At 42.4% G+C, this 10963-nt stretch overlaps 1 protein-coding gene across 1 annotated transcript in view; it reads left to right on the plus strand.

The window, feature by feature from the left end:
* IGBP1 (immunoglobulin binding protein 1) overlaps window positions 1–9634 on the plus strand; it is a 31614-nt gene extending 21980 nt beyond the window's left edge. Inside the window, 1 exon segment of the mRNA NM_001195789.1 lies at window positions 9439–9634. Coding sequence (NP_001182718.1) covers window positions 9439–9587 — 149 coding nt within the window. The 3' untranslated portion in view covers window positions 9588–9634.
* The last annotated feature ends 1329 nt before the right edge of the window (window positions 9635–10963 follow it).

The following is a 10963-nucleotide window of genomic DNA, read 5'->3' on the forward strand; positions in this document are numbered from 1 at the left end:
ACACTGAATATATCCTCAGACCACAATGGAATTAAATTAGAAATCAATAACATACCTAGAAAATTCTCAAATATTTGAAAATTAAACAATACACTTCTAAATAACGTATAGGTCCAAGAGGAAATTAGAAAGAAAATTAGAAAATACTTCTAACTGGGAATAAGTTCAAGAGATCTGTTATACAGCATGGTGATCTGTTATACACCATCGTTAATGGCTGGGTGTGGTGGCTCACGCCTGTAATCCTAGCACTTTGGGAGCCCGAGGCAGGTGGATCACCTGAGATTGGGAGTTCAAGACTAACCTGGCCAAGATGGTAAAACCTTGTCTCTACTAAAAATACAAAAATTAGCCGAGCGTGGTGGCGGCTGTAATCCCAGCTATTCGGGAGGCTGAGGCAGGAGAATGGGTTGAGTCTAGGAGGCAGAGGTTGCAGTGAGTCAAGATCACGCCATTGCACTCCAGCCTGGGCAACAGAGCAAAACTCCATCTCAAAAAAAATAAAAATACAATACAGAGTAGATGTTAAATGTTCTTACTGCAAAAATAACAATGTGTAAGATGCTGCATCTTTTAATTAGCTAGATTTAACTATCCCATAATATATACTTCAAAACATGCTGTACACCGTAAATTTTTGTTTGCCCATTTAAAAATAAAGAGAATACTTTGAACAGAATTACAGTGAAAGTACAGCATCAGAATTTATGGGATACAACTCGAGCAATGCTGAGATGGAAATATGTGTAACTTTCAACACTTGTTAGAAAAAAGGAAGATAAAATCAATTACCTAAGGTTTTACCTTAACAAGGGCGGGGGGTGGGCCTAGGGAACAAAGCAAGCCCAAAGTAAATAGATGAAAGGAAATAAAGGCAGGGAAACTAGGGGTGGTCGTGGTCATGGTAGTAATGCACAAAAGTTGGACATGTGTATACTCCCATGACCTGGCAGTCTCACTCCTCAGTATATACCTAAGAGGAGTGAGACCATATGTCCACGAAAGACCTGTGCAAGATTGAACATAGCAGCATTATTTGTAATAGTCCACACTGAATACACCACTCAAATGCCCATAAATAACAGAATGAAGAAATAAATTTTGGTATATTCACACAATGGAAAACTATGTAGCAGTAAGGTTAAACTATAGTTTGTTAGCTGTGACAAATATAGCTGAATCTTATAAACCTAATTATGAGTGAAAAAAGCCAGATGCAAAAGAGTATATACTGTGTGATTCCATTCATACAAACTTCAACAAACAGGTAATACTTGTGTGTGCTGGTTGAAAGTTAGTAAGTGTTCACCCTTAGTTGGGGATCATGAATGGAACTGGACCTACAGGGTCTTCTGAGGAGTTAGAAATATTTTGTATCTTGATCTGGGTACTGATTACATGGATGTGTTCAATATGTGAGAGTTCACTGAGCTATACAAATATTAGTATACTTTTCTACATGTATGTTATACTTCAGTGAATATGAAAAAATACCCATGGACAATATTTATAATGAAAATAGGTGGCAGTGTATCCCCATGAACCTCACAATAAAAACAGGTAAGGGCAAATTACCCGTAGCCACAAGATCCAGCAGTTATTGGCATCTGTGCAGGAGAAAACCGGAGTTGGCAGGCCATCTGAAAAACTTGACAAACAGAATTCCAAAGCAGCATATTCCCTAGAAAGAATGGCAGTCCCATTTAAGAACTGCAGTTGAAACTGGGAGGGATGAGTATGAGGGACCAATAGTCAGAAAGTCTGAAAGGGATAGAGTAGTCTAGTCCTTAATGAACTCTTGAAGTTGATCCACCAGGTCTCCCTTCCAGGACAGGGACTCCACACTGAGGAGAAATTGCTGAGAGTAGAATTGAAATTAAGCAGGACAGGAATAGAAAAAGAAAGAAAAGGTCCAGATGAAATTAGAAGAGAGGACCAGAACCAGGAACTCCAGTCAAGCAAGTAATCATATTTCTTTAATGCACATAAAAACAGCAGAAAGGGAGCCTCTATGAAGTTAGAAAAGCTACTCTGAACCGTGCTTCTTTCTGCAAGTTTAGGAATACATTTCACGTAAAAATGAACAACAGACTGTGGTGATGGTTGCACAACTCTAAATATAAAACACTGAACTGGGCTGGGTGGGTTGGCTCATACCTGTAATCCCAGCATTTTGGGAGACGGATCACAAGGTCAGGAGTTTGAGACCAGCCTGGCCAAGATAGTGAAACCCTGTCTCTACTAAAAATACAAAAAAAAAAAAAAAGAAGAAAAAAAAAAAATTAGCCGGTCACGATGGTGCGTGCCTGTAGTCCCAGCTACTCGGGAGGCTGAGGCAGGAGAATCGGCCTGAACCCGGGAGGCGGAGGTTGCCGTGAGTCGAGATTGTGCCACTGCACTCCAGCCTGGCAATAGAGCAAGACTTTGTCTCAAAGAAAAACAACAACAACAACAACAAAAAAAACAACTGAACTGTATACTTTTAAGTGGGTAGATTTTATGGATTCTGAAATATAGCACAAAGCTGAGAAAAAGGGAACAAAATTATCAAAGTCAAACCCTACACAAAATTAGAAAAGAATTGAAAACACTACAGAAAGACATGCTCAAAAAAAAAAAAAAAAAAAACAGAACAAATCTGAAACATGGTATTCAAAAAAGAGTTGGAAGATATTCGGAAAATAACATAGGACATGGAAGGACAATATAAAGCAGGATTAGAAAAACTCAGAAATATGACAACTTGGGGAACATGAATCATTTCAGAAATATAGGCTAAAGTAGAAGGAAACAAGAATGAGTGAATGCAACAGAAAATGCCTTACTATGGTAAAAGGAAGGAAAATTTTTAAATGAAAAAAGATAAACAGGGTTTGAGGAAAAGTGACATATACTAAAGATAGTAAAGGAGACCCGGCATATAGATAATAGGATTATCTGAAGAAGAAAGCCAAAGCGAGGAAAAAGAATAAATGCTAAAAGTTAATACTAAGGAAAGTTTCTTGGGATTAAAAAAGTTGAGGTGGGGGGATCTCTGTGGGTGTGGCGCAACCCACAGGCAGCCACAGCAGTGCTATATTCCAAGGCACAGGTGCTCAGGGTGGCTGTGGAACTTGGTCCTGGGTCCAGTATCTTCTTGAACTGCTGCAGCACCCATGACATGGGTGCATGTTCAGTCTCAGGCACAGGTGGATGCCGCTCTCCCACCAAGCCGAGGACTATGACTCTGAGGCACTTCCCAGTAGCTTGGGCCCAGGGGCAGGGATGTAGCTGTGATTCCTATCCTGGGGGTCGGGGCATAGTACTGGCATGGCTCTGGGGAGCGAGGGGTGTTCCAGACACTCAGACCCCAGGGAGCAGGGCACAGTGGCAATTCAGGCACCAGGAAAGAAGATACTGTGTAGTGGTGACTCTGGACCCTGGAAGTTCTATGAGGCCGGGTGCAGTGGCAACACAGCCCCAGGAATGGTGGGGCATAGCTGTGGCTTGGGCTCCAGTGGGTGGGATGCAGTGCAGTGTTGGCTTTGCTCCCCAGGGAGGTGGGACACCTCAGTGACTCAGACCCCAGAGGGCTGGTCCAGATCCAGGGAGGTGGGGGTGCTATGGCTGTTTGGCCCAGAGAGCATTGTATACAGATTAGCCAAGGCTGTGTTTCCCTGGGGGGTCCAGGGACCCGGTGCTATGCAGGCTAAAGCACCAGGGTCCCAGCTGCTCCCCTGGGCCAAAGCTCCAGTTCCCTGGGGCTGAGGCACTGAGTTGGATCAGGCACCAAAGAGGCACAACTGCTCCCCCAAACCAGGCCCAGCTTCTCCGCGGGGCCTAAGCTCCTGGTCCTGGAGGGCTCGAGCACCACGGTCACTTGATAAGAAAAATCACACCATGTACCTGAGAAATAACCCAGAATGACCAATAAGACATAGTCTAATAAAATTTCTGAATTTTAAAGAAAAGCCACAGACATCTCAGTAAAAATAGTAAGTGATTTATAAAGGAAAGAAACTTAGGTTACCCTCAGATTTTTTGAGATCTATACTTTACGCCAGAAGAAAATGGAATAACAGATATTTAAGATACTCAAAGGGAAAAAATGTGAGCCAAGGAACATTATACCTGGTAAAACTGACTTTCAAGTATAGAGTACAGATATTTATCAACATGCAGAAATTCAAGAAATACTGTTCCACCATCCCATGAATTTGCTAGAGAATGAGCTTCAGACAGCCAAAGTGTTGAGAAACATTGACATAAGGACAGGTAGTGAGCGTTAAATGTACAGTTACTTGTAATATTAAGATGAAATGAGGATTAAAAGAGAGATGGATTATGTAATGCCTGTGTGCCCAGATAATGTAGATAACTATTTTTAAAAATGGAGAAATGGGGAAATCATGCAAAATTTTAATAGTTCTCAGTAATTATATTGGTGGGGTGTCAAAGTTAGTGTTATTATTGCAAGACTATGTATAATGTGAGATAATATAAATGAGCAATTATTAGATATTCTAATTCTGTCGTCCTGTCTTTGAGAACTAGGACTTTTAATGTGAAAGAATACAGATGTAATTCCAAAGAATTTAGATTTTTTTTTTAAACCCTGTAGTACTCCATATGAACGCATGAGAAATTTTATTTAAAAGTAAACACACACACACACACACACACACACACACACACACACACACCCTACTTTTGCTCTATCCACTGAAAAGGCTTAGAAACAAGGACCAGCCCAGTAGCAATGAGGATACCTAGTAACTCCAGTTGTGATACAGAAATATTCTTCCCAATATTCTTTCTTTTAAGAAATCAGGATATCTTAGAGAAATAACTGACTACAATTCTGGGTCAGGAAATGTATAAAATAAGCTTGGAACATCTTGTCATAAAAGATAGGGAAGGAGCTTTCAAAGGCTACTGGGGTCATATCAAAAGCCAATTTGAAGATGTTTCCACTGGCCAATTTGGTTTCACAGAGGATAATTGACAGTAGCAACAAGTCCATCCAACACCCAAATCTTGGTTTCTAATACCATCCTCTAATAAATGAACCAGGGCTCCTTGGAGAAATAGCTGATTCTAGGGCTGAGGCAGAGAATATACAAGATGAACCTGGAGCATCTCGTAGTCAGATGATAGTCAACATATAATGGGGTTATATCCTGGTAAAGCCATTGTAAGTTGAAAATATGGTTAAGTTGATAATGCGTTTGCTACACCTAACCTACCCAACATCGTAGCTTAGCCTAGCCTACCTTCGACCTGCTCAGAACACTTGCATTAGCCCACCGTTGGGCAAAATCATCTAACACAAAGCCTATTTTATACTACAATATTGAATATCTCAAAATATGAAGTATGGCTTTTACTGTAAGCATATCACTTTCACACCATCATAAAGTTGAAAAATCACCTCAGGGCTCTCTGTACTAGAAAACAAGAGCTCAAAAAACTGTTGGGGTGTTAAAGGAACACAAGAGCCAGCTGAACCCTCACAGCCCAAAACTGGGAGAACTTGGGCAGGAAAGTAAATTTAACAGTATTGGATTATCACACAAGGAATAAAATTAATACACACGAGTCCATTGTGATAGAAATAAGTGATTGAATAAGTAAATAAATGAGGGAGAAGAGATAAATCTGCCCTAGAGAAAAATTTCAAATAATTTTATGTAGATACTCCTGCTTCAAGGAGGTGTGTAGCATGACTGTGTACCCCAAAAGTGTGGGCTGTGCTTAGTGACTTGCTTCCAGGGACTGCAATGTGGAAGGAGGGAGGAGAAGTAACTTTAGTTGGAAACGTACAAATACCACTTTGGTCAGGTGATCAAAGTTATTATCAGTGTGAAGTCAGGTTGATAGCATATGTAGTACTGTCCTCCAAAACCAATAACCTTAGTCTAATTCTGTAAGAAATAGGCAACCCAAACTGAGGGACATTGTACAAATTACCTGACAAGTACTCTTCAAAACCGTCCAGGTCATCAGAATGAAGGAAAGTCTGAGAAAGAGTTACAGCCTAGAGGAGACTAAAGAGACAGACAACAAAATGTACTGTGGTGTCCTGGATAGGATCCTGGAACGGAAAAGGGACATTAGGTAAAACCTAAGGACATTTGAGTAATGTATGCACTTTAGTTGTTAATAATTTATTAGTATTGGTTCATTAGTTGTATGACAGAAACTGTATTAATGTAAGAGGTTAATAATAAGAACCTGGGTGTGGTTATGTGGGAACTCAGTATTATTTTCTCAATTTTTCTGTAAATCGAAAACTTCTAAAATGAAGAAGTTGATTTAAATAGTTTTTTAAAACAATAATTGTGGGCCGGGCGCAGTGGCTCACGCCCGTAATTCCAGCACTTTGGGAGGCTGAGGTGGGTGGGTCACTTGAGGTCAGAAGACCAGCCTGGCCAACATGGTGAAACCCCGTCTCTACTAAAAATGCAAAAAGTAGCCGGGTGTGGTGGCAGGCACCTGTAATCCCAGCTACTCAGGAGGATGAGACAGGAGAATCGCTTGAGCCCAGGAGGCAGAGGTTGCTGTGAGCCAAGATCACACCACTGCACTCTAGCCTGGGTGACAGAGCAAGACTCCTTTGTCTCAATAATAATAATAGTTGAAACTGGTTGAAACTCATAAGATACGTTTAAATCTATAAGTTCATAATTATGTATTTTTTTATTTTTTTAGAGGTGGGTCTCACACTCTGAGCCCAGGCCGGGCTCAAGCAATCCTCCTGCCTCAGCCTGCCCAGTAGGTAGGACTACAGCCGTGCACTACCATGCCTGGCAGATTTTAAACGTTCTTTTCTTTTTTTATAATTTTGTGAGCCAATTTAAGTGTCATAAATTTTTTTTTGTAGAGACAGGGTCTCTCCATCTTGCCTAGGATGATCTCGAACTCCTGGGTTCAAGCAGTCCTCCCACCTCAGCCTCTCAAAGTGCAGCAGTTACAGGTGTGAGCCACTGTCCCCGCCTATAATTATATTATAAAACAAGTCCAAATTATTCAACCTCAGAGGCTAATAAGGGAACACATTATCTTGAGAAATGGTAAATAAAGGGAAAAAGTCAAGTATTGTATCTTTTCTACTAGGCAACCGAATAGTAGTTGATGAGGGGAAGGCTCTCTTTGTAAAAGTATTCCAGTTAATTTTCAAAAGTTAAAATTAAGGGCATCACCTTTTTGAAACCCCCCAGGAAATGAATGGGTCTGGGCATTGAGCATCAACAGCTCCTAACATTACAACGAGACAGAGATATTTACCTGCCTCCTGATGAAGGAATGCAGCACCACCTATAATTATTCACGCTGAAGGGATCAAACTTGAGTCAGATCAAGCCCCTGTATTCAGCTGCCAATCTGCAGAAAACACAGGAGGACATGTTAGACTGCATCATGAGTATGTAATCAGCAAAATCCGGTCTTTGGGAAACAAACTCTACAGGTCATATGCCCCAACTTCTTCAACAGATAACTTGGAAGAAAGGGATGGAGGGGGAACCTATAGATTTAAAAAGATAGCAAAACATTTTTAAATAGGCAAGGCTAACCTCAAAAATACGATGCTAGGCCAGGTGCAGTGGCTCACACCTGTAATCCCAGCACTTTGGGAGGCCAAGGCAGGCAGATCACTTGAGGTCAGGAGTTCGAGACCAGCGTGGCCAACATGGTGAAACCCCATCTCTACTAAAAATACAAAAATTAGCCAAGTGTGGTGGCAGGCACCTGTAACCCCAGCTACTCAGGAGACTGAGGCAGGAGTATCACTTGAACCCAGAAGGTGGAGGTTGCAGTGAGCCAAGATCACACCACTGCACTCCAGCCTGGGAGACAGAGCAAGACTGTCTCAACAACAACAACAAAAGATGATGATGCTAAGTGAAAGAAGTCAGCTGCAAAAGATCACACATTACATGATTTTGATTTCATGTATATGAAATGTCCAGAATAGGCACATCTATGGAGACAGTTGATTCATGGTTCTAGGAGCTGGGGGCAGGGAGGGAAGGAATGGGAATTAACTGTAAGTGGGCACAAGGGATCTTTTGGGGTTATAGAAGTTTTTAAATTGGATTGTGGTGGTAGTTGTACAACTCTGTACTAAAAAATACGTTGAGTAAAAAAATGTACAAATGGACAATTACAGTGTCTAGTGATATACACTTGGGTAATAAAGCTGTAATGAACTCTAGGAAGTTATTACTGTAAAAAGCAGTATAGTGGTTACTTTTGCAGGGGAGGAGAGTTGATTTGTATAATGTACACAGAGAGGCTTTTGGGATGGATACAGGAGATCTGTTTCTTGACCTGAGTGGAGGCTATAAGGCCTCCTTATAAAAATTTGTTTTATATGTACTTGTGTGGTTTCCACCATCTTTATTTTATAGTAAAGAATTTAAAAGAAAAGAACCAGGCAAGGTGGCCCACACCTGTAACCCCAGCACTTTGGGAGGGCCAAGACCAGCCTGGGCAACATAGGGAAAGACTTTGTGTCTACAAAAAATGTAAAAATTAGCCAAGCGTGGTGGTTCATGCCTGTGGTTCCAGCTACTCGGGAGGCTGAGGCAGGAGGATGACTTGAGCCCAGGAGTTTGAGGCTACAGCGAGCCATCACACCACTGCACACCAGCCTAGGCAACAGAGAGAAACCCTATCTCAGAAAAAAGAAAAGAAAAAATACGAGACTCCTGAGCTGTTAGATGAGGTCCCCACACATTTCATTCATAGTAATGAGACTATTTCTCATGAGCAAACTCAAGAGTAGCCGGGAAAATGCTACTTTACCTCACAAAGGAAAAAAAAATGCAAAAGAGATGCGGCAGTTGGTTTAATTTCTTTTGGGTGTACACTGCATGATAAGTGCCATTTGGACCTCACAGCCTATTTCAAGTACTGCAAAATAATACGTAGGCATGCTTTTCTTATAGGTCCAACTGCCCTGTGATTTTCAATTTTATGCACAAAAACTTGTATGTCTGTAGTGAAGGAAATGGATGGAGGAGGAAACGTCAACTGCAATCCACCCCCCTGGCAACTCACAAATCACAAATTCATAAATATTTTTTCTTTCATGTTTTTGGATTGCAGGGGTTGTTTGGTGGTGGTGGTAATGTTTTTGTTTTGGGGCTGGAGGAGGGTGTTGGCCATTTTTGCAAGAATTCTCTTCCAAAATAGAATTCATTCTGAGGGGCACCTTTTATGATTTTTGCCTTCTTGTGGAAACCGCTCAGAGCATCCTTTCGTACTATTTTTTAACATGCGATATATTAGGTAATGCAAGTTCTCTCCCCGCTTCCGCCGGGCCCCGGGTAGGCAGCTGGCTGTATTCCTGTTCTCATTGCATGTGGTTGTGCTCAGAGTGGAACTGAGGCCCCTGACGTTACTTATTAACATTCCCTCAATTTCTCACCTCCCTTTCTAATTTTTCCACTTTAGAGGAATTCAGAAAAGCAGCTCAGCAACAGGAAGAACAAGAAGAAAAGGAGGAAGAGGATGATGAACAAACACTCCACAGAGCCCGGGAGTGGGATGACTGGAAGGACACCCATCCTAGAGGCTATGGCAACCGACAGAACATGGGCTGATCTTCCCACAACACGACAGGACTGCAGGGTGCACAGCTCCCCCGCCAAGAAAAACCATGCAGTCCTCCCGTCCCTGGGCTCCCGCTTCAGCTCTGTACAACGAAGGCAAAGATGCTAAATCTTGCTTTGCATTCAATAAAGTGTCAAGTGATTAAGTGTGTATTTGTACCCTAGATGATGTGAGCCAGCAGTCTTGTTTTGGCATCATCTTCATCACGTTGTATTCCAGTTTCTTAAGTGGAGAGAAAAGAGTGCTGAGAAATGGCTCTGTATAATCTATGGCTATCCGAATTCTCTGAAAAAACAATAAAAGCTCCCTCTACTACATGAGCCTGTACAGAAATATGGCTATCAGCTGCTTTTTTTGACGGGGGAGTGGGGACATTTAGCTGTGGGTCTCTGGGCTTATGGGGAGATGCCCTTTGATGTGGGCAGTGAATTTGTCCAGCATCAGATCTGCCCAGGCATTCTCCTTCCTACTGGGCATATGATACGAAGCCGTATAATAACACCCTGCACCATGAAGCAGTCCAGCACTCTACAAGGGGAGATCATAAAAGCCAGAGCTCGCCCTGCCACGCAGCACTATTCTCAGAAACTACAGCTGTAGGTAAATGGACCGCAGAGGGAGGTAGTCTACTTCCCGGTCCTATCTACCTCGTTCTAGCGTGGCCAGAAGAAATGGGAGATAGAGGAGGTACTCTTAAGAGTCATCCTTGTGTGTATATCTGAGACCAGGGTCTTTACTCTCATGCAGACATTTACCATATATCCCTTGGGGTGAAGAGCAGCCTCAGGCCATAGCCTTTTTTTTTTTTTTTTGGGAGATGAGTCTCTGTTGCCAGGGCTGGAGTGCAATGGCATGATCTCGGTTTACTACAACTTCCACCTCCCTAGTTCAAGCGATTCTCCTGCCTCAGCCTCACAAGTAGCTGGGATTACAGGCGCCCATCACCACACCCAGCTAATTTTTGTATTTTTAGTAGAGACGGGGTTTTACCGTGTTGGTCAGGCCGGTCTCAAACACCTGACCCCCTGAGCCACCCACCTCAGCCTCGGAAGTGCTGGGATTACAGGCGTGAGCCACCGTGCCCAGCCAGCCTAACTCTTCAATTGGCCCTTCTTGCCTATGCTGTGAGATACCCGGCACAATCCAAACTAATGGCCTGGGTAAATGTGCCATGGTGGTCGTTTGGCTGCTTAGTGAGGTGCCTGCAGTCACGCAGATAATGGGTGTGGGGGAGGGGGACAGTACAGATGACACTGCAGCGTACCTACTTTCTGAGGAACAGAGAAGACAGTGTCCTCAGCTCTTGCGTTGGTATCCTATAAAAGCAGCCATGTGTTGAAACAAATGATATGCACAGAAAGCATAC

Source organism: Macaca mulatta, chromosome X, assembly GCF_049350105.2.
Source record: "Macaca mulatta isolate MMU2019108-1 chromosome X, T2T-MMU8v2.0, whole genome shotgun sequence".
NCBI lineage: Eukaryota > Metazoa > Chordata > Mammalia > Primates > Cercopithecidae > Macaca > Macaca mulatta.